The sequence below is a fragment of the Brienomyrus brachyistius genome, chromosome 8, assembly GCF_023856365.1.
Source record: "Brienomyrus brachyistius isolate T26 chromosome 8, BBRACH_0.4, whole genome shotgun sequence".
In the NCBI taxonomy this organism is placed as follows: domain Eukaryota; kingdom Metazoa; phylum Chordata; class Actinopteri; order Osteoglossiformes; family Mormyridae; genus Brienomyrus; species Brienomyrus brachyistius.
In genome coordinates this window covers 16,774,048-16,798,407 of record NC_064540.1, presented here as the reverse complement: position 1 = coordinate 16,798,407, position 24,360 = coordinate 16,774,048, and the positions used below count along the sequence as shown (strand labels likewise).

At 40.7% G+C, this 24,360-nt stretch overlaps 1 protein-coding gene across 3 annotated transcripts; it reads right to left on the bottom strand.

Annotated features, from left to right (window-relative positions):
- Positions 1-462: 462 nt before the first annotated feature.
- Positions 463-24,094, bottom strand: LOC125747306 (bactericidal permeability-increasing protein-like). Of its 3 annotated transcripts, XM_049022376.1 has the most exons (17): positions 23,941-24,094; positions 22,226-22,336; positions 21,700-21,814; positions 20,798-20,929; positions 20,558-20,713; positions 20,254-20,317; positions 20,082-20,142; positions 19,760-19,851; positions 19,337-19,513; positions 18,617-18,676; positions 3,545-3,712; positions 3,403-3,470; positions 3,282-3,324; positions 3,115-3,198; positions 2,838-2,898; positions 2,204-2,280; positions 463-2,049 (listed from the first exon to the last, which is right to left on the bottom strand). In XM_049022376.1, exons 2-17 carry the CDS (start codon positions 22,326-22,328, stop codon positions 2,008-2,010), a joined length of 1,503 nt encoding a protein of 500 aa, XP_048878333.1. In that variant the 5' UTR covers positions 22,329-22,336; positions 23,941-24,094; the 3' UTR covers positions 463-2,007. The 3 variants fall into 3 exon arrangements, with proteins under 3 accessions (XP_048878333.1, XP_048878335.1, XP_048878334.1); XM_049022378.1 differs by lacking the exons at positions 2,204-2,280; positions 2,838-2,898; positions 3,115-3,198; ... (1 more) ...; positions 3,403-3,470; positions 3,545-3,712 and adding exons at positions 17,025-17,101; positions 17,887-17,950; positions 18,068-18,110; positions 18,205-18,272; positions 18,356-18,523; XM_049022377.1 differs by lacking the exons at positions 463-2,049; positions 2,204-2,280; positions 2,838-2,898; ... (2 more) ...; positions 3,403-3,470; positions 3,545-3,712 and adding exons at positions 16,547-16,870; positions 17,025-17,101; positions 17,887-17,950; ... (1 more) ...; positions 18,205-18,272; positions 18,356-18,523.
- Between the last annotated feature and the right edge of the window lie 266 nt (positions 24,095-24,360).

Sequence of the window (24,360 nt, the reverse complement as noted above, 5' to 3'; positions counted from 1 at the left end):
GTTTATATAACGTTATTTCGCGTCAACATATGCAGTGTAATGACTAGTGTGATGATAAAACTGTACTTGCTTGCTTTAATGCGTTCAGAGTACTCTTACTATAACTGAAAATGAACCAAGATGGCAGCACAAGCCGATAATAATTGCTACCCTCAGTTTTTAAGCTTCCTAATGGATAAACCATCATCATGATCAACAGCTCAGCAGTCAAAGATTCTCCTGCAAACAGAAAGTCAAAGCATGTGGAAAAGGGAAATAAAGCAGGGAATTTTGTTTTGCTTAGGAGATCATTCCTGATAGCCCCTTGGGTTGGGTATTGGTAGGTTTTGCTAGCCCGGTGGAAAACTTGATTGTGCCGGGAAGTAGTGTTAGCTATTTTTGTGAGCCCTAATACAACCTTGTTTCCAAAAAATTTGGGACGGTGTGTAAAATGTAAATAAAAACAGTACCATAGTGCAATGATTTGCAAATCATGTAAACCAATAATTAATTATAAGCAAAACAGAGACAACATATCAGATGCTGAAACTGAGAAATTTAGTTTTATGACATATTTGAATATGATGCCAGCAACATGTTTCAAAAAAGTGGAGATGGGCGTGTTTACCGCTGTGCGGCGTGTTTACCGCTGTGCTGCAAGTTTACCGCTGTGCTGCGTGTTTACCGCTGTGCTGCGTGTTTACCGCTGTGCGGCGTGTTCACCACTGTGCTGCGTGTTTACCGCTGTGCTGCAAGTTTACCGCTGTGCTGCAAGTTTACCCCTGTGCTGCGTGTTTACCGCTGTGCTGCAAGTTTACCGCTGTGCTGTGTGTTTACCGCTGTGCTGCAAGTTTACTGCTGTGCGGCGTGTTTACCGCTGTGCTGCGTGTTTACTCCTGTGCTGCGTGTTTACCCCTATGTTGCGTGTTTACCCCTGTGCTGCGTGTTTACCACTCTGTGGCGTGTTTACCGCTGTGCTGCGTGTTTACCGCTGTGCTGCGTGTTTACCCCTGTGCTGCGTGTTTTACCACTCTGTGGCGTGTTTACCGCTGTGCTGCGTGTTTACCGCTGTGCTGCGTGTTTACCCCTGTGCTGCGTGTTTACCCCTATGTTGCATGTTTACCCCTGTGCTGCGTGTTTACCGCTCTGTGGCGTGCTTACCCCTGTGCTGCGTGTTTACCTCTGTGTGGCGTGTTTACCCCTGTGCTGCGTGTTTACCCCTGTGCTGCGTGTTTACTGCTGTGCTGCATCAACACTTCTTTTAACAGCACTTGTAAATGTTTGGGAACTGAGACCAGCTGCTGGAGTTTTGAAAGTGAACTGGTGGGTCATTCTGACCCAATACAGGATTTCAACTGCTCAAGAGTTCGGGGTCCCCTTTGTCGTATTTTTTGTTTCATGATGTGCCAAACGTTTTCATTGGGTGACAAGTCTCAAATGCATGCAGGTCAGTCTAGCATTTTTAGTATTGGGGCTGTACACAAGCGTCATGATATACACTATTCAGGATGTACACTATTCATCTTTATGCTAAAGTTGTTTAATTTTTTATGTCATTAATGTATACTCAATACGTAATAACAAAATCAAAAAAGGACTTCAGAAATTTTAGCAATTTTGTTAAATTTAGCAATTTTTGAAATTTTGTTTGTAATCTATCTATATTCCATTTGTATTGTATATTTATTGCATGTGTTTTTTTAGAAGATCAAAACGACATTTATTGCAGCTAGGCATAAGGAAGTACTAAATGTTATTTACTCTATTTTGAAAATATATAAATGCATTTAGATGCAGTATGGAGAAAAACAAGACACATGAGAATTGCAATATTCAAGATTAATAAGAAATCATTGGGATAAAGTAAAAAAAGAAAAAACTTAAAAATTCTCCTCTTACAATACTCTCTTACAAACGTCTAATGTAAAAAATTTAAACAACATTTATACATTGATATAGAAGTGTTTCTGTTGTCAGCAGTAAGAAAAAAGATTATACACCCAGTCCCGGAGCTTGAGTACAAGGACATCACTGTGTGAAGTGAACATCTGTTCCAATCAGCATGTAGTCCTGGAGCAGTGAGGGTTATAGAGTTAACAGAATGGAAGGCGAGGGCTTCGGCTTCCATAGCTATGAAACGACGAACAATGAGCTACAGAGATGTTACTTCAGCATAGAGCATTTGTCAGGTTTTAAAACTGTTCAGGGGCGTGACTAGTGTTACCTTCTGGACTTGCAGCTTGCTGTTGATGAGGTTCATTCTACCGATGCCGGGAAGAGGAAAACCCTGCTGAAGGTATCCTGTGCAGGCAGGATTTGTTCATAGCATTAGTGCATTAATGGTTTTACTTAGATTTAAAGCAGTGGTTACCAACATGTCGACTGTGACGTCCAGCCCCACCCTGCTTGTCTGATCTCTGCCTTCCCCTTGGGCGTGATTGTTACTCAGCCATGCCTGAAGCTCATTAGTCTTACCTCTTGTTCCTGCTCTCTTGTTAACTAGCCACAGCTGCCTTGTGTTTACTCCTCTGATAGTCATGTATATTAGCGGATATTTCATGTGATATTACTCTATTAGCATATTGCATGTGTCACAGACATTAACATGTTGTGACGTCACAGTTTAAAGCACACTAATGAACTACTTCAGATTCTTTTGTCATGGTATGCTCTCATACCTTTGTACCCCTATAATGAAAAACTACAAGTAGCTGAATGTAAGGAACCAAATGGAGACATTGTATAGTACCACCTTGTGTTCTCCTAATCCCAAAACTCTTCTGATCTCTGTCATTTGCATTCTTTCATTCCGATGTTAGCATTAAGGAAAGTTTTGTGAAAGAAATTCATGCCCTTACCGTTAACTTTTGGTATTACAAACAGTTTCATAACCAACTTGAAGATGTCATTGAGAGTTGTCTGTAAAACAGTCATGATACCGTTATTCAATGTATATGGTACAAGGTTGTCAACTCTCATACATCTGGCATTAAACTAACGCTTTCAGACTCACAAGAAATCTTACGGCAAATTTATGTTATTCCATTATATTCCCAAAAAATACCTATATCAAAAGCATTGGGGTTGTTTGCAAAACCTACAGATTATTTTCAAGGTAATAAAGCTGTTACATACATACATATCCAATGGCATCTGTCCACATAATTGTCCTGATTTGAAAGTCGTAGTCCAGCCATCTGAGAAAATAGTATGGCAGCCCTGTGGTAGCAAATGCACACACTATTGACAGTGCTTTAATAGTGAGAATAGTGTTTCAGAAATAGTAATAGTATTTTTCTCACCTGAAATTCTCCCACATATGAAGCTTCCACTGTGCTGTCAATTCTACAAGGAAAAGATGTGATTGTACTTTTTTCTCCTGTCATTTGACTGTACATTGGTCTATGCTTCAAACATACTTACCTGTACCGTTGTAGTGATCCAGCCAGTTTCTGTCCACTTATCCAGAAATTGCCACTGAAACTGGCTTCCTGCAGAGATCATGAGTCATTTTCCTGTCACATGTGTATCAGAAAACTTTACAATTTCATTCTGTCTCACCAACCACTTTAGAAATGAAGAGAGGCTCCAGTGTGGTGTTGGGCAGGACGGCGTAGGCCGTGAGAGTTCCCGTGAGCTGCAGAATCACGTTATTGGGCTCAAAGGTCACGTTGGGCTGTGTAGATGTCTTCACCAGGAGCTTCATCATCATGTCAGGAAAGCGTTTGGAGATCTAAGGCACAGGGAGATTTGAATCTCACATCCACTGCTCCATGTCATTTGTTATCAGAAGGTTCATGGATGCTGTAGGGAGAGACAGGCTTACCTCTGGAGCAAAAGCTTCAAATGTTTTAGTGTTCAATCTTATGGGAAAGCGTGATGGGATCTGCTCACAGAGAAGGGAAAAGCACCTTGGTCACACATAAAAACCGGGCTTTGGGCGTGTAACCAGTAGGTAGTGGGTTTCTCAAAATTGCTAGCCAGATGCCCCCAGGACAATGAAGTTTCTTTATTAAGAAATATCAGCCTATCAGTATTAAATCTTATTTCAAATTATATCTGTAGATAAAGGTGATGTAATTGCATCATTTATGCAAAAACAAGAAACAAATTCACTTCTTTATGAAAAGAAATTAACTAAGATGCCAATTCCTACTGAGGAACAAGTTAGGACACCCTATGCCCTAATAGTTATTCTGACATAACATCAATTACACATTTCCAATAACCATCTATCAATCTCTGACACGGACTGGCAGGAAGTTCTCCAATGCAGAATTCCTTAAGCTGTGTGATGTTTGAAGGGTATCTTGCATGCACTTCTGCTTCAAATCACTGCACAGCAATAGGATTCAGATCCGGGCTTTGACTTGACCATTCCAGAACTCTCCATTTCTTTCTTGTAAGTCATTCCTGGGTAGATTATTTGGGTCATACCATAAGGTCACCGCTGCTGCTTTTTAATGTTGCCTTATATATTGGTTGGTTTCCCTGATGTGAAATGATAAGAATGACCTTTAGGATTAATGCTGAAATTTTTAAGGTGTTTTTTTCTTGAATTTCCTTGCCTTTCGTTTTTTATTTGGGCTAGTCAAAATTCATTTCAGGCTACCAAAACCTGAATAATTCCTCCCGAAGGACTACCAGGGATATAGAAATTTTGTGAGCATAGCGGGGAATGCATCATCAGACTGTAAGAAGTGTGATTTGCTTTGGTTAAAAGCAGCTGCCAGCGAATAATGTGGCAGACTCACTGGGAGCTCACTCACCATGTCGTCGGTGATGTACCGGCTGAGAGGTGTAGCTCGGTTGTAGACAAAGCCTGCTGAATTGGCTGTGAAGGAGGACAGGCCGATGTACAGCATGCTGCTGTTCTGAGGGGGCAGGGAGAAAGGTGGCGCAGAGAAGGGAGGGTCCTGGTGTTGGCCGATGTTGTAAAACTCACCCTGCAGGTACATGAGAACCAGCAGAGCTCTTGGTCAGAATAGATTAATTCAGTAAACGATTAGGATAAGTAAAGTAAAAAATACGTGGTTAGTTGAAAGGTTTCTACTAAAGCAGAAAACGGTTCTGAATACACAAAGACACGTAAACAGATGGTGCAATCATATTCCTTTAGACTTTTTCTAAGGTACTGTTTTACTGGGTAAGTAAGCAGATTGTTTTGAGGAAAAATGCATCTCACCTTTAAGCTTAACTCAATGAGGAATTTTGAAATGGAGGGAGGAGTAACCATGGAGTATTCAATTTCGGCATATTTATCCACTCTAGCTAGCACTAGAAGATTAAAAAACACGTGGTACATTTCCAGCATCTTATTGTAGTGTAAATTGGTAAGAAGCAAATTACATCCGTTTCTGAACTTCTCTTCTTTCAAGATAACATATTTGAAATAATAAGTATGTCACATTAATTGAGCTTATGTCGCTGCTTCAAACTGTAGAGTTGTGTGGATCATACCATTCAGAGTTTTCAGGTGGGGGTTTAGATCAGATATGGCATCATGCACCAAAAGGCAGATCTGTAAAAGAAAACAGTGTGATCTCATGACAGAATCATTGTCACTGTGAAAATGATAAGGTGGTCTGTCCAATACATTGTAATTCCTTATACAGTACCAGTCAAAAGTTTGGATACATCCATATAAAGGTTCTTTTGCATTATTCTCTGCATTTCAGAATAATTATAAAGACATAAAATAACATATAAATAATATATATATATTTGGGGGGCAGCACTGTGGGTTCCTGGTCCCAATCCCTGGGTTGGCAAAGTGATGCCACCATTGGGCCCTTGAGCAAGGCCATTAACCCCAATTACACCTGGGGACTGTCTGACCCCCTGTCTCCTCTACACCAGTTCCATGAGGTGGCCCCCCTGGGATGCTTTTCCAGCTGTCCTGAAGGAGGTCCCACATGTATGCTGAGCTCTCATTGGCTGCTTTTCCATCACTCTTTGGTCAAACTCCCCCCAAACCATATCTACTGGGTTTAGGCCAGATTGCCAGGTCATGTGAAGTCATGCACTCCTTTGTAAGAGGCTTGGTGTATCTAAACTTTTGGCTGGTATTGTACATTAAGGCATGCTATAACATTAGTCAGTCACCTGTTTTTCTAAAGAATCGTGCAGGGCGTGATCGATGAAGCTTGTGAAAAGGTTGTACAACCAACTGGGAAAAAAAAGAAATGACATTATTATTTAGAACATACATTATTTCCGGTGACAAAGCAAAAAAATGCACCACCCCTTGCCAATTTAAGGGGGCGGGAAAAGCACAGGCCGGTGCTCCTTAGCGGCAGCCTGCTCTTCGTCTCAGATGCTGTCCGGTCGCTGTTCCCTCTGTGACTCGGGCGCGCAGGTCGGTGTTTTGCCTGAGTCGGTGGTGAATACATCATGCGAACCGGGAATTAGGGCCCAACTTTGGAGGCCGCTAATGGCAGCAGTATTACACACTTATGGCAGTCGTGTCGAGGCTGTCTGTTTTGGTGGCCAGCGGTTCTGGTGGCGTTTTGCAGTGCCGAAGGTGTCCACCCCCCTGTTACCGATTTTTTTATGCGCTAACGACCTGCTGGTGGACGTAAAACAGCAGCGCCTGGTTGATGCCAGGACTTTCCATTCAGTGCTGTGCTCACGCAGAAGGGCTGGTTCGACCCAGCTGTCTAGCACCTTTGGGTTCAACTGACTCCTTCGCCCGCCTGCTGGTGGACTTTCATATTATGTGTTTTGCATCTATTGATTATGATTCGACTGTGTCCAACAAACTGTGTTTATACTTTAAATGGAATAATGGAAATGTATTGCTAAATCCGGCAAAAGGTTTACTGTGATCTCGCCATTTTTTTGTGAGATCTTGCAAAAGTCTGTCTCACCTTCATGAGATCTTGCAATAGTGCATGTTTCTTTTTCAACCACCGATTTCTTTTCTCTCTCCATGTCCCTTCTGAGGCTCCGTATCCATGTTGATGGATGGCAAAAGGATTTTACCTGTGTGTTACTTCATATTTATACCCCAGTGAACGAAGCAATGCTCATAGACAACAATAACGTTCCTAGACACTAAAAGCAATATCAAGAAACTTTTTTTCCTTAGAGATGCAAATTCCTTTGGTTGTATTTATTCTTCAAGGGTGCCAATGATTTTGCCATATATGCTTTTGACAGAATAAACTATTCCGAAGATAAAACAACAGTTTCGCAGGAATAATACTTAGCAATTTCTCCAAACATTTCAGGAAAATTAGAAACATTGTATGTATTATCAATGTTATGTGAATGTTTTTGCTCACTTTTTTGAGGTTTCTGGAGTTTACTAAAAATGGTGATGTGTCTCAGCTGTCAAATTGTGATGCTGCAGCCAAGATGCAGTTTGAAACCCAGTGTAAACAGAGCCCTATATACCTCCTGACAGGGGTGTCAAACTCCAGTCCTGGGGGGCTGGAGCCCTGTGTAGCTTAGCTCTTTCCTAGTTCCACCACAAATGATTCAGCTCAAGAGCTGTGCGGTAATTAGCACAAGGAGCTGAATCGGGTGTGTTAAATAAGGGGAAACCTAAAAATATGCAGGGCTCCGGGCCCCCCAGGACTGGAGTTTGACACCTGTGCCTTATGAAGATTGTACTCCTATATTAGACAAAATAATTGTATCATATGGATCTGGTTATTAAGTGATGTTAGTATAAATACTGTTACTATTTTTTAAATGATGAAATCTTTATTTTTTAATTATTTAAAAATCTTTCCCACATCATATTAGAGATTAAATTAACTTTAAATATCATAATTATATTGACCAAAATTATCAAGGTTATCAGTCTTGTGGCGTTATTGTTAAAATGTGCTGAAATTTTCCAAAAAGGACTGTTACACAAATCATTTTACAGAATTTTATACTGAAAACTACATATTAAAATTAGAAGCAGTAACCACTTTTTGTTTGCATAACCATTTAAATAATATAACCAAGACCCTTTGTAAACATATAAAAATCACATCAAATGTGCATTAGCATTAAAACTCTCTGAAGCTCTGTCGCTGCCCTCCACCATGTTGTCCCTGAGACAGAACAAACTCATGTTGGATGCTGCTAACTGTATTTGATAATGGACAGTATTAAATGTGAATTCTTCAAAGTGCTGCAATTAACGCAATTAATGCTTGAAATGGTAATAGTGTTACGTCCGTATATGTGGGTGTGAATGTCTCTCCACTTTCTCTTCACATCCCATTTCGAGTCCACCCAATCCAGTTCCACGTTTTCCATCTCTCCCTCCAAGTGCCGTGTCAAAACTGGGTGAACTGGTTTTCATCGCCTTGTTCCTGTTTCCCGCCTCTCAGCCGTAAGGACCACAGAAGACGCCCCACAACCTCGTCTTACAGCTTTTGCTGCCTTTGTATTTGCTTGCGATTATTGTGTTTGATTTCCGTTACGATCTTATTTTGACTCTCAGTACTGTCTCTTTTGGATTTCAATTTGGTTTTGGTTGTTTTGCCCTTGTGTTATTTGCTGGTTCTTTTGACCTACTGTTTGGTTATTGACTACTCTCTCTGGATTGCGTTTTGGACTCGGTTGCCCTGTGTAAATAACCTGTGTGTGTGTATATATATATATACATATATTATATATCTGTGTAAGGGTTGTAGGGAGTGGCTGCCGTTTGTTTTCTGTGTGCAAATCGTTTGTCTCTGTTTTGCGGTCAGTAAGGGTTTGGGTAGTGATTTGTCTTTTGTTTCCTTTTCTTTCGTTTTAGGGGAGTCTTTGTTGGTGTGCGAGTACGTCGTTCACTTAATTTGTTTATTATTTTGGTCTCTCCCAAAATTTTGGTCACTCTCAAAGTTCACCCTGGTGTTTCATATTACATATCAAAGTATATTTGAAATATATCGTTTTTTTAACTATAGGAATTCCTGTCAGTCATTTCTTTTCAGTCCAATTCTCCAGTTGTCCTCGCTGTTTACGCCTCGACCCTAGACCAGTGGCCTGTACTATGATGCGGGGTTACTGACTTATCAGGGTAACTTGTCAGATTTTGCCCAGACTACCTTAAATCCGACAAGATACCCCGATAAGCCAGTAATCCCGCTTCGTAATACAGGCCCCAGGTCGTAACAATAGTAACTCTCAGAAATTTTAAGGTTTATCGTGAAACTGGTAACCATTTTATCCCTGTTCATGATGTGACCTTTTTTTTGTGGTTGCACACCCTCCCCCCATATTAAACTCCTTCTTACACAACTGCTTACAACATATTTATTGTTGCACTGAATCTCCTTCCCAGGCACTAGCAGATTTGTTCCCCATTTGAAGTAACATAACTGTGGCTTTACTTATCACATGACGAGTCACTGGAGAAATGATGGTAATCTCTCAGGAAGCTATTGTAATTCATAGCCTCAATAAAAGTGTGTTCAATATCCATACCTGGCCCCTTCATGAAAATCAATGTTGGCGTCACCCACACTGGCAGTGCAGTCATCGCTGCTTACGGTGGGTCGTCCCGTTTCGTCGCTGCCCACACCGATGGTGGCCTTGATGGTCAGACCACTTACGGCCAAATCAAAGCATCCACTGTCTTGTCTGTAGTGAGCAGTGCGAGAAAGTCTTTGTCATTGTCCAGCCTAAAAACGTGTTTGTCCATTTGAAAAAGACTGCAGTGACACTCACATGAACCCGAGGTATGTGACATGCCAGTCTCCGTGCAGATTGATGAAGGCGTCGCCAATGGACAGACTGATGCCAGTGCCAGGGACGAGGCCCAGAGAGGACTGCGGCAGGTCCAAGTCTGTGATTCTCATACTGGAGGAAGCAAGACACCGGGACACACTGTGAGTAAAACGGGAGCCTGCAGCATTGCCTGAAGCAGCACCATCAGCCTGATTACTGCAGACTGGGTGCAAAGCAATGCGATTGGTCTGCTGTGCAACTGTACTGCCAAGAGGCTCAAAGTTCACATTCTGGGGGATTAAATTATGGGTATTATTCAGGTCAGACCCTAAATGAATGTATGAATAAGGAAACCAATGTATACATTTAACTGAGTCGTAAAAATGTTTCTGATGTAATGTAAGAAATGTAGCAAAGTCACATAAATGGCACATAGATAAAGTGCTATGTTTGTTTAAAAAGATTGTTATGAAGATATGCACAATGCATAACAGGATGTGTATCTGTACCCTGAGAGTCTGTACTTGACGTCACCAATGGGAGAAACATCCTCAGACCCAGAGATATTAGAGATCTTGACAGACATGAGTTTCTCCTGCAGATACGCGATTCCAATTTGTCGGCCTGCAGTGATACCAGAAGGGAAGGAACATTTACTGAAAGAAGTAGCCTGCTGTACGCCAGCTGAAGCTGCCTTTATGTCACCATAAAACTTTCAGATGCAGTTAAGATGTAATCCTGTTATCTGGGATCCGGTTAGCCAGAGGCAAGTCTCACCTTTTGATTAATACATGCCTGGTTTTATTTTTCTTTAGTGTTTGGTATGGTTTTCCATGTCTGTTATGGTTTATCATTGTGTTCCTGCTTTGGTTTACTCTGCATGTGTCCTGTTTTATTTTGGTTCTGCTTGTCCCTAATCCTGAGTTAGCTCTCAGTGTTGCCTTTGTTCCTTAATTCCTATTTATTTCATCTGTTGCTTGTTGTCCTGCTCCTTTGTTGATCGGTTGATTTTTGCGATAGTTCACACCTACCTTTCGTTATCTGAGTATTTAAGTGCTTGCTCACTTTCTGTTCTGTAGTGAGTCATTGCACGTTACGGTGTGCTTGTAGTTCTGCCCCCCCCCCCATTGTGTTGAGTTGTCTTTCTTTTTGATTACTTTTAGTTTGCTCTCTCTTCCTCCTGTTGGTTCGGACCCTTTATGATTACTTTATTTCGTAATTTTCCCCAGTATGTTCATTTTTATTAATAAACTCCTGTGGTCTTGGAACTGCCCTGTGGATAGTCACCCTTTTTTGGCCTCCACCATGCTCCACCCTAACAAGCACATTCTTGAAATGGTGCAAAATCCATAGGTTGACAATAATGGAAAGGCATGTAGCTTTAAATTTGGCTAAAGCATAGGAACTTACCATTGTCCAAGACTTTCTGGGTAATTTGGACCTTGACTCCAGGGTTGGTGCTCACAGTGGGGTCTGGGAGAGCCAGAAGCACCAGCAAGCACCACAAAGACATCGTGTTTCCTACAGAACCAGTCACACACATCAGTCCCTCATCTGAGTCAATCGGTATCATGTTAACTACCAGATCATGTAAGAATAGGCAGAATGACCCAGAGTAACCTTACTATAGTTGAGTATTGCATGCACCAATTCAGAGTAAGATGTCCTTACTGTACCTGTGTAGGACTTTGATTAAATATGAATTTACTGCATTGCCTCTTCCTTCATAACACTGTATTCATACGTTGGAACACTTGACTGCTCTTTCTATAGTTTATCCATATTTTGTAATATCCTGGATTTAAAATCTATGTACTATCTATTTATTATCTAATATTAACAGAACTGAGACATATTACTTACAGATATTCCGTTTTAGGGAAATGTCATTGTATTATCAGGTGACTGAAGAACAGAAACCAGACTGGACTGTATTCAGCTAAATTTTGGAAAGATTGTGATAATGACAAAAATGAGAAGCTTCCTTCATTACACAGTCTGTTTTCCTTATGTACTGTATGGCAATGTAAGCATAATACCATATTTTCTGTTATTTGGTAATTACCGGACTTTGAGTGGGAACATCTGTTGGAATCTAACAAACTTAAATCTCTCTGGTCATAATGTCTGGTGAAAACAATTCCTTCAAAACACAATTTGAATTGTGAGAGAGAACAGACATGGCTAGACAAGCAAACCTTACAGCAGGGTTCTCAAACTACTAGCCCTTGAGACACTTTGACAAGATCTGTGACATATTTTTGTCTGACTTTAATCTGGCCCTCAAATCTATCTTTGCTTTGTACTACAGATGAAATGGTTACTGGTTTCACGGGAACATTTCTAATGGTTAGTATTACTGTTTCAAATTTTAATTATTAAAATGGTGGCATCAACCAAATGTGTCAACAGTGTCCCACACACAAGTTTGCAGGCCTGGGTTTGTTTTGTGTCAATGAAAACATGCCGGAGGCAGTTACCGCACTCTGGAGATTTTTCAGCCTTTTAATAGGACCAAGTCTGCTGTGGTTGTATTTGGGTTTTTAAACTTCATGACCACCTTACTATGATCGTTACTATAATTACTATACTATAATCTATAATCGTGGTGGTAAATTCTCATACTGTTTTATCTGAACTTTTCATCTGCAGGAGAAAGCAACATCTGGTGGAGACCCATGCAACCATGGGCTGCTCTATAGAGAATAACTCCTGCAAATGTGACAGTGACTGAATTCAGCCCCCACTACCACAGAGTACCGGGTACTTTAGAAATCTTCCATATTCCTGCATAAGTATGACTTAAAACATAATGAGATCTTTACACAAGTCCAGAAAGTAGACGAAGAGAACACAATTGAACAAATAGGACAAAAATATCACACTTGGTCATCGATTTAAAATGATCCAAAGTCATAAATCTATGAGGGGCAAAAGTATGTGTAATTTGAAGGTTAGATAAGAGTCAGGTGCTGTCAATCAATGTCATGGTTGTCAATCAATGTGATGATAATCAGATGTTAATGTACTCCCTGTTTATATTAAAACAGGGCTCTATCATAGGCTTCATCTTCAAACACGTTTGTTCAGGATCAGTGTTTTATGCCATGGACAAAGGACATTCACAGGACTTCAGAAGAAGTCATGTTGATGCTCGCCATGCTGGGGAAGGCTACAAAACCATCTCTAGAGGGTTTGGACTGTACTAATCCACAATCAGACAGATTGTGTACAAATGAAAGAAGTTTACGATTATTGTTATTCTGCCCAGGAGTGATCAACCAGCAAAAAATCACTCCAAGGGCAAGGCATATGATTGTCTGCAAAGTCACAAAAGAATGAAGGGTACTTTCCAAGCAAATGAAAGCCTCTCTCTCATTGGTTAATGCTAATGTTCACGAGTCCACCGTCAGGAGAACACTGACCAATAGTGAAGCAAGGAGGAAGTCACTGCTTTCCAAAAACAACATTGCTTCTCATTTACAGTTTGCTGAAAAGCAGGTGGACAAGCCTGGAAGCTATTGGAGTAATGTTTGAGGTACAGATGAGGCCAAGCTAAATAAGAAGCATTGTGCTTGCAGAAAGGAAAACACTGCATTCCAGCATGAAAACCTTAAAATAAAACAAAATATTTGTTTATAGAAAATACATGTTAAGGTCTCAAACTCAAATTACCCAAGGGCCACTGGCTATGTGAGGGCCCCCCCAAGGGCGCCTCATGAGAAATCACACTTCAAATAAGTGTCCCATCTTTTTCCACTAGAAATTTGAAATTCACCTATAAAAACAGATCTGACTGAAAAAATAAGACCTTATATATATATATATATATATATATATATATATATACACACACATATACATACACACACATACAAAAGTTAAAAACAAAACATCTAAAAAAAAATCCAGAACATTTAAACTGAAAAAGGAAAAGAAAAATTCAATCACTTATTTTTAGATTGAACACATTATTATGTACATCAAAACAAATTTTTTTTCAAATTAACAAAGCCATTTAACCTCCTTTAGCGCCGTATTTTCCATAGTGGCAGCTGAGTTACAGTCCAAGAATATTTCTACTGTTTTGCTTTAATGTACCTTAATATACTTTAACGTTTAACCTTATTTAGTTATTTTAACTTCAAAATACAAACTAGACATTATTTGTGCATATCCTATTTATCTTTTTTTCTCTTTGCACAAAATGTCTAAGTTTCGTAACAAGTTGTATATCAGGAAAATACTTCTGAATAAATGTTAATATGCAGTGTACGTCTCTAGAAAATCCTGCTTTGCACAGCACTTCTTTAAAGACTTAATTGCTGCACAAGAATACCTGCCAACCAGTACCTCATCAAATACATGAGTGTGTGTCACAAGCCTGGCTGTGTGTCAAAAAGCCATAAAAGATGAAAATATACCACAGAATCTTTTGAAGAAGCAGGAAAATAATATAATCTACAATGTTAGTCATATGCAGTAGTATGTAAATAAAACAATTTGGGCAGTGTGCCCAGTATAGAGCTGTGTAAAGCAAATATGCTAAATAAGAATAAGCTTGACTTTGTTTTTTGGTTACCTTGTGAAATTATGTCCAGGATGAGTTCAGTCTGGTCTTCATTACCTGGGGTTGCTACAGGAAGAAGTGAAACAGAAAGATGGACACACAGCCCTTACATCACTCTTCTGGACCAGGAAGAGATTCTTGCATAATTAAATGTGAATCGTCCCACAGTATCAGAGATGGATAAAACAGAAACTCATACAATGAAGTTGCAGAAACAAGATAAACACATTGTCACAGAAAACCGGGCAGGCGGGTGGGCGAGTGGGCGGGCGGGCGAGCGAGAGAGCGGGCAGCAATGTCAAACACATAACAATATAATGACCGGACTGGGTTGCTCAGGACGAGGAGGCACTATATACACCTCAGATGAGGGAGCAGACGAGAGGCACCTGAGATCATCCACATGAGGGCTGAAATGAGAGACAGGGTTAAACGAGGAAGAGGTGTGGCTTGTTAGCACCACACCACAGGGAACATGCGGGGCGTGACACCCTTTCTGTGTGAGCTGGTTTATTCTCACTTTCTGTTTTACCGCTGTCTTTTTAAGGGTCCTGCGGTAATGTTAAAAACTGCTAAAAACGGAACTTTGCTGTACACTTCATGATTTTTTTGACATTCAAATACCATAATATTTTATCTTATGGGTATATGGAAGGCTTGGATGCCATAGCCCGTCGCAGTATCGCTGATGTTATGGTGTCACATTCTGACCCCAGCTTTTCTGTGGTGCCGTGCTGGAGCCGTTCTTTCTTGTATTTGTCTTAAGTTCAGTGAATAGTTGAACTCTTTTTTATATGTTTAAATAGGTATTGGCTATGTCATTATTTTAATGCTTATATAAACAAAAAGTGCACAGTGGTCTGTGCACGCACAGGACACACACTCTCGGGCCGAAAGAAAATAACGTAGGGGCTTGAGAGTGGATGGGGCCTGACAGAGGACACGCACTCTCGGCCTGAACGGAAATGACGTAGGGGCTTGAGAGCGGATGGGGCCTGACAGAGGACACGCACTCTCGGCCTGAACGGAAATGACGTAGGGGCTTGAGAGCGGATGGGGCCTGACAGAGGACACGCACTCTCGGCCTGAACGGAAATGACGTAGGGGCTTGAGAGCGGATGAGGCCTGACAGAGGACACGCACTCTCGGCCGAACGAAAATGACGTAGGGGCTTGAGAGCGGATGAGGCCTGACAGAGGACACGCACTCTCAGTCCGAACGGAAATGACGTAGGGGCTTGAGAGCGGATGAGGCCTGACAGAGGACACGCACTCTCGGCCTGAACGGAAATGACGTAGGGGCTTGAGAGCGGATGAGGCCTGACAGAGGACACGCACTCTCGGCCCGAACGGTAATGACGTAGGGGCTTGAGAGCGGGTGAGGCCTGGCAGAGGACACGCACTCTCAGTCCGAACGGAAATGACGTAGGGGCTTGAGAGCGGATGTGACCTTACAGAGGACACGCACTCTCTGCCTGAACGGAAATGACGTAGGGGCTTGAGAGCGGGTGAGGCCTGGCAGAGGACACGCACTCTCGGCCCGAACGGTAATGACGTAGGGGCTTGAGAGCGGGTGAGGCCTGGCAGAGGACACGCACTCTCGGCCTGAACGGAAATGACGTAGGGGCTTGAGAGCGGAGAGCTCCGACCAACGTGGAGATCCACTCCTGGGACTCTCGCGACGGACATCATCATTTCCGGGTTTTACGTAGAAGAGGATCGACGACGCTGAAGCCCCCGGGTCCTCGGGTTTGCTATCCTGCTTGTAATTCGTGCTTTATTCTGTTGTGATTGCTTGTGCAGGACTCTGGTCTGTTTTCTGGTTTATCGCTTTTTGCTTTGCCCCCTGATTTTTGGTCGCCTGTTCTGTATCTTTGCCTTTCCTGTCTACCGACCATTTTGCCCGTGTACCTGACTACGAGGAAGCCTAGTCTCTGGTGTTGACATTCTGTGTGTGTATCATGTATGATGTACAGAGTGACTGACGTTTCCTTTCTTTGTTCGATTTATTTGTGTATTTGGATAGGGAGAGAGTGATTGTCTTTTGTTTCATTTTTCTTTTGTAGGTGAGTTAGTTTGGCACTCGATGCAGTTGTTTTTGTTGTGTTGGCCTGGGTCACTCTTGAAGTCTGTACCTATACTGTGGTGAGCAAACTTGCAAATACACTCAGGTAGTATAAACAGTTTTGTGCACTGTGTTTGTTCTGCCTCCACACCACACGTCCACCTACACATTTTATTTTATTAGGAATAAAAAACTATTGCGTTTAAACTGTATATTGTGTATCTTGTGAGAGAATCTAACATGACACTTGTTGAAGCCAAGCATGAGGAAATATTAAATGTTATTTTGCTCTTTATTTTTAAAAGATATAAATGCATTTATGGAAGTATAGACATATGATAATTGCAATATTCAAGGAAAATTAATAAGATATCATTGGAATAAAGTAAAAAAAAAACTTTAAAATTCTCTTAAGAACATACAATACTCTCACAAACGACAAATGGAGAAAACTTTTACAGTGTTTATACATTGTTATATAATTGTCTTTCTATTGTCAGTTGTTAGGAAAGCAGCAAAGATTATGCATATCTCCAGTCATGGGGCGTGAGGACATCACTGTGTGAAGTGAACGTCTGTTCCAATCAGCATGTAGTCCTGGAGCAATGAGGGTTATAGAGTTAACAGAATGGAAGGCGAGGGCTTCGGCTTCCATAGCTATGAAACGACGAACAATGAGCTACAGAGATGTTACTTCAGCATAGAGCATTTGTCAGGTTTTAAAACTGTTCAGGGGCATGACTAGTGTTACCTTCTGGACTTGCAGCTTGCTGTTGATGAGGTTCATTCTACCGATGGCTGGAAGAGGAAAACCCTGCTGAAGGTATTCTGTGGAGGCAGGATTTGTTCAGAACGTTACTGCATTAATGGTTTTGCTTAGAGAAACAGGTGATGATTGTGTGGGCCAACAGAGCGACCACCGCGAGCTGCTAATATATACCAGCATAATGGTTTTTCATATATCATGGTTTATTCTCCCTCATAATATATTCCCTGCCACTCAATAAATAACATTTATTCACTTATTTACAAATTCATTGTATGGACTCATTTAATGTATTTTTTCATTTTATATACTGCTTTTTCTAATTTAAGGTTGCAGGTGTCTGATACCTCATGATTCAAGATTCGAGATTTTTATTTGTCACGTTCACAGCTGTACAGTACAATGGCAGTGAAATGTTACTGTGGCAAAACAGCTCTGTCACTGTGCATAATCATATATAAACTATGAAATATTATGAAATGTGCAGAGTTAGATGCAGAATCCTTCGAGTGCCAAGCAGGGAATAACCCAACCCATTACGAGGAGCACACACTATTCACAACTATATTATACTGTAAGCGTCACAGACATTAACATGTCATGACGTCATAGTTTAAACTGCATCAATGAACTATTTCAGATTTTTTATCACAATATGCTGTCATACCTTCGCACCCACATAATGAATAATCGCAAGTAACTGAATGTAAAGAACCAAATGGAGACATTGTATAGTACCACCTTGTGTTCTCCTAATCCCAAAACTCTCCTGATCTCTGTCATTTGCATTCTTTCATTCCGTTGTTAGCATTAAGGAGAATTTTGTGATACAAATTCTTGCTCTTACCATTAACTTTCGGTATTACAGCCAGTTTCATAACCAACATGAAGATGTTGTAGAGAGGTTTCACCTGTAAAAGGGTCATGATAGCATTACTCAGTTTATATGGTAGCAATTTGCACACACTATTGACAGTGCGAAAGGAGTGAAAATAGTGTTTCAGAAATAGTAATGGTATTTTTCTCACCTGAAATTCTCCCACATATGAGGTTCCCAGTGCCATGTCAAATCTACGGCAAAAAGTTACAATATTTCATTAATTGGACTTTCTATTTTTTCCCTGTCATTTCACTGTACGTTGCTCTATGCTTCAAGCATACTGACCCGTTCAGTTGCAGAGATCCAGCCAGTTTCAGTCCACTTATATAGAAATTGCCACTGACACTGGCATCCTGTAGAGATCATGGGCAGTGGGAGTCATTGTCCTGCCACATGTGTATCTGAAAGCTTTACAATTTCATTCTGCCTCACCAACCATGTTAAGGATGAAGAGAGGCTCCAGTGTGGTGTTGGGTAGGATGGCGTAGGCCGTGAGAGTTCCCATGGCCTGCAGAGTCATGTTATTGGGCTCAAATGTCACGTTGGGCTGTGTAGATGTCTTCACCAGGAGCTTCATCATCATGTCAGGAAAGCGTTTTGAGATCTAAGGCACAGTGAGATTTGAATCTCACATCCACTGCTCCATGTCATTTGTTATCAGAAGGTTCATGGATGCTGTAGGGAGAGACAGGCTTACCTCTGGAACGAAAGCTCCAAATGTTTTGGTGTTCAACCGTATGGGAGAGCTTGAGGGCACCTGCTCACAGAGAAGGGAAAAGTGCTTCACACATTAAACTTGAAATGTTCCAGCACGGCTCGCAAAATTACTAGCCTGACATCCAAGGACAATCAAGTTTTCCGTCAGACTGCACCTTGGTCACACATTAAACTGGGCTTTGAGAGTGTAGCCAGCAGGAAGTGGGGCTCACAAAATCACTATTCCGATCTCCCAGGATAATCAAGTTTTCCCATCTGGCTCCCAAAATGTAACAGCATCCTGCCAGATGGACTAACAGAAATGATCCCTTAATTAGAATAAAATTCCCTCTTCTATTAGTCTTTTCTGCTTTTTTGATTTGCAATTTGGGGACAATACTTTAACCACTGAGTTGTTGACCATGATGATATTTTGTCAAATAGGAACAAATGTGAAATGATGAGAATGACCTACTGTATAGGATTAATGCTGAATTTTTTAAGGTGTTTTTTTTTTTTGAATTGCCTTGCCTTTTATTTTTTTATGTAGGCTAGTCAAAATTCATTTTAAAACCTGAATTAATCCTCCTGAAGGGCTACTAGGGATAGAGAAATTTTGTGAATATAGTGGGGAATGTATGGTCAGACTGAAGTGTGATTTGCTTTGGTTAAAAGCAGCTGCCAGTGGATAATGTGGCAGACTCACTGGGAGCTCACTCACCATGTCGTCGGTGATGTACAGGCTGAGAGCTCCGGCTCGGTTGTAGACAAAGCCTGCTGAATTGGCCGTGAAGGAGGACAGGCCGATGTACAGCATGCTGCTGTTCTGAGGGGGCAGGGAGAAAGGTGGCGCAGAGAAGGGAGGGTCCTGGTGTTGGCCGATGTTGTAAAACTCACCCTGCAGGTACATGAGAACCAGCAGAGCTTTTGGTCAGAATAGACAGTCAGCATGAATTCAATAAACGGTTAAGATGAAAAAAATTAAAAATACGCAATCTTAGTTGAAAGGTTTCTGCTAAAGCAGAAAGCTGTTTATAAGTCACATTATCAGAATTCAAAGACTTATATAAAAATGCAGTTTTATAAACTGCTATTTTACTGGGTAACTAGACAAATGAATGTTTTCAAGAAAAGTACATCTTACCTTTAAGCTTAACTCAATGAGGAAGTTTGAAATGGAGGGAGGAGTAACCATGGAGTACTCAATCTCGGCATACTTATCCACTGTAGCTAGCACTAGAAGATGAACAAAAACCATGTGGTACATTCCCAGCATCTTATTGTAGCATAACTTTGGTCAGAAGCAAATGGCATGCATTTCGGAACTTTTCTCTTTTCAACATGACTCATTTGAAATGAAAAAAAAAAACTTTGCTTTGGTAAATGTATTAATTATCAATATTGCAAGCATCAGATTAGTTGGGCTTATGTTGCTGCTTCAAACTATTGAGTTGTGTGGATCATACCATTCAGAGTTTTCAGGTGGGGGTTTAGATCAGATATACCATCATGCACCAAAGGACAGATCTGTAAAGGAAAGCAATGTGACATCGCCACTGTGAAAATGAAAATGTAGTCTATCCATTACATTATAATTCCTTGCACATTAAGACACACTAGTGCATTGTTGATAGTCACCTGTTGCTCCAAAGATTTGCGCAACTGTTTTTCAATGAAGCTTGTAAAAAGGTTGTACAACCAACTGGGAAACAAGAAACAAATGGCATTATATTTATAACATGCATTGTTTTCTCTTAAAACATATTTTGTGTTGCACTGAAATGCCCTCTGGTAATTCCAGGCACTTATAAATTTGTTACTCATTTGCTATAACATAACTATGGCTTCTCCTAGCGCATGATAAGATACTCGAGAAATTATGATAATCTTTGAGGAAGTTATTGTAATTCATTGCTTCAGTGAAGCTGTTCATTATCCATACCTGCCCCCTCCATGAAACGTGACACTGACTCCACCCACACTGGCAGTGCAGTCATTGCTGCTTACGGTGGGTCGTCCCGTTTCGTCGCTGCCCACACCGATGGTGGCCTTGATGGTCAGACCACTTACAGCCAAATCAAAGGAACCACTGTCTTTTCTGCAGAGTGTGAGAAATTGCTCATTGTTCTTGTCCAGCTTGCAAAAAGTTTGTGTACAAGAAGAAGAGTGTGGTGACACTCACATGATTTTGAGGTATTTCACATGCCAGTCTCCGTGCAGATTGATGAAGGCATTGCCAATGGACAGACTGATGCCAGTGCCAGGGACGAGGCCCAGAGAGGACTGCGGCAGGCCCAAGTTTGTGATTCTCATACTGGAGGAAGCAAGACACCGGGACACACTGTGACTAAAACAGGAGCCTGCAGCATTGCCTGAAGCAGCACCATCAGCCGGATTACTGCAGACTGGGTGCAAAGCAATGCGATTGGTCTGCTGTGCAACTGTACTGCCAAGCAAGTTAAGTTCACATTCTGGGGGATTAAATTATGGGTATCATTCAGGTCAGACCCTAAATGTATGTGTGAATGAGCAAACTGAAATATATTTTTAAGTTTTAAAAATGTTTCAGAAATGTGACTGAATAATGTAACACATAGAAAAGCACAGTGGCCTGGAAGAAAAACCAGCTATTGTGAGCTGAGAAGTCAGATATGCACTGCATACAGTGGATTCTGAAAGTTCACACTTATTGACATTTTATGTCGCAGCCTTATGCTAAAATAATTTTAAGCCGTGTACATAGTCAACTGTGGTACTGCTATATAGACAGTTGTGTAACTTTCCAAATCATGTCTAGTCAGTTAAATTAACCATTGGTGGAATGAAAGAAAATCATCAATAGAAATGGGATCAGCATCAGCTAAAGTGTCAGAGGAATTAGTCTATAATTCAATACTTAATTCACTGCAATGTTTATGTTTTCAATTTTTAATAATATGCAAAAAATTCTAAAATACTGTTTTTGATTTGTGGTGATGGAGTGTAGATCGGTGAAGAATAAATGAATTCAGACATTTTTAGCATCGGGCTGAAACATGACAAAATTTGAAATTCCCAAAGCATAGAGAGGATGTATATCTGTACCCTGAAAGTCTGTACTCGACTTTGCCAATGGGAGAAACCTTCTCTGATCCAGAGATATCAGGGATATTGACAGACTTCAGCTTCTCCTGCAGATACGCGATTCCAATTTGTCGGCCTGCAGTGATACCAGAAGGGAAGGAACATTTACTGAAGTGTGTAGCCTGCTGCATGTCAGCTGAAGCTGCCTTTGTGTCACCATAATACTTTCAGATGCAGTTATGTAGCCCTGTTATCTGGGATTGGCTTAGCGTTAGGGCTGTTCCACAGCCATTTGATATACTCACCAGCTTTGAATGCTTCATGACCATTCATTTCATTCCAAATTAATGCTGGTTGTAATACTTCAAATTCGCAAATGTATTTCAAATGAATCCTGTCTAATATGATGTTTTATCAGTGTTTAGCATACTTGACCACATGCTTGGAATGGTTCATAAAGATTATCCAGCAGTAGGCAACAGTGAACAGGCCTGTCATCTGGCATTAGCTATTTAGCTATACATTTAGCTATAGCGTGTGAACCTACCATAGTCCAAACCTTGCTGGGTAATTTGGACCTTGACTCCAGGGTTGGTGCTCACAGTGGGGTCTGGGAGAGCCAGAAGCACCAGCAAGCACCACAAAGACATCGTGTTTCCTGCAGAACCAGTCACACACATCAGTCTCTTGTCTCAGCAATACAGTGCCATGTTAACTTCCAGATCATGTAAGAACTGGCAGAATGACCCAGAGTAACCTTACCGTGACTGAGTATTGCATGCACAAATTCAGAGCAACACACGCATAAGAATTCAATTACATGTGTAAGACTTAAAAATATAAACAGTATTGCTTATTTCTTCTCATGATACCATTTATTTAAGACATCCAGGTTACGTTGGAACACTTGTCTACTCTTTTTAGACTCTTGCACATTTTGCAATATCCCTGACCTTCAATCTATATAATATCTATCTATTATATAATATTGGTTTCACATAACTGATAGATATCTAACACAAACATTAAACATTTTAGGAAAATGCTTTTAGCAAGTGATTAAACTGACAAACCAGACTGGACTGTGTGCAGCTAAAATTTTGGCAAGACTGTTATAATGAAAAAAATTCCTTCATTGCATAATGTTTTTCTTAAGTATGGTAATACACCAGAAGATCATTGTGTAAGTTCAAGGTTCCGCAACAAACCAGCACAACTTTCTATGGTTAAAATTCACTGCTCATCACAAACCCGCGGTGCAGAACTGCAGCTATGCTCAGCTCCTCTTGGCAAAACTAAAAGCAGAAGAACATCTTGGGATAAGATACCACTTTAACGCCATTTTGTTCTGACGCAAAGATGAGAGACACAATATAACCAGGAATGACACCCTGGAAGACGTGACTGAGGTAGTGCACGTAGATGAACGTAACGTGGGCTTCTCTGCGAGATGTTAGCATGTGTCTCGCAGTGCTGCTGACCACATGACCAGAGATCACTTACAGCAACTTAGTCAGTGGTGAATTGAATTATTGCAGTTACATTTACGGAATTTGGCAGACGCTCTTAGCCAGAGCTACTTACATATTGCCACAAGCAACTGAAAATTATAAAATGATATTTTGTGCAGTAATTTAGAAAATTAAATTTCTTTGTCAGTTATATTTTTTGGTAGCTGCCAGATCATTCCTTTTCGAGTATTATCATTCAGTTAAAACTGGAATGTCTGGTTTCTATAGTAGCTATTGAGTAGCACTGCAAGGACATTTACACTATGTGTTCACAAGAGTATGCTTGAATGCCTTTTTGCAATTTTTATCCTTCATTATGATTTGAACTTCCTGCTTCAAACTGTGCACTATTTGTGTATATCCAATTCATCGTTTTGTCCCTGTCTTAAGCATTATTTCCTCAAAGGTTCTGAGTTTCACAGCAACTTCTATGTCAAGAAAATAATGATTTGAGTAAATATTGATGTATATGTCTCAAGTAATTTCTGTTTTGGAGAGCACAATGCTAAATCACTGCACAGTGCCAGCCACACCCTCATCACATGCATGGCTGTGTGTCAAAAAGCCGTAGCACTTGCAAAAACACCACAGAAAACAATTGAATAACCCGGAACGTACTGTAATATACAATGTTAGTATATACTGAGGTAGTATGAAAATAATGCAATGGAGTGTACAATGTGCCCAGTATACAGCTGTGTAAAACTAATACACTAAATAAGAATAAGCTTGATTTAGTTTTTTTGATTACCTTGTGAAAATATGTCCAGGACGAGTTAAGTCTATTCTTCATTAACCGGGATCGCTGCAGGAAGAAGTGAAAGAGGAAAATGCAGCCCTTAAATCACTCTCCTTGACCCGGAAGAGATACTTGCATACTTAAATGTGAATCATCCCACAATGGCAAAAAGAGAAGCTCACACAATGTGGTTGCAGAAACCAGGTACCCACATTGTCATGGTTTCAGTTTTACTAGATAAGGGAAGTGATCATTGCTGTTAGGGTCCCAAAGCTGTTCACGCAGTCAAAAATGTTGTTGGATGAAACACTGTGCTTACATATACACCCCCTACAGAAAGCAGATGACCTGGGAAGACTGAGGTATAATATATGTATGACAAAGACTGTCCATCTACTGTAGACTTGCTTTTATTGTCCAGCAGTCCTTGTC

Bases quoted from the DNA above. Each gene is read 5' to 3' on its own strand.
- LOC125747306 (XM_049022376.1), bottom strand. From the start codon at position 22,328: ATGTCTTTGTGGTGCTTGCTGGTGCTTCTGGCTCTCCCAGACCCCACT. The intron at 20,143-20,253 runs GTGACTATCAAC...TTTCCTTTACAG, and splicing joins GCAAATCTTTGGAGCAACAG to ATCTGTCCTTTGGTGCATGA. The intron at 3,471-3,544 runs GTTGGTGAGACA...TGATCTCTGCAG, and splicing joins CTCTCTTCATTTCTAAAGTG to GAAGCCAGTTTCAGTGGCAA.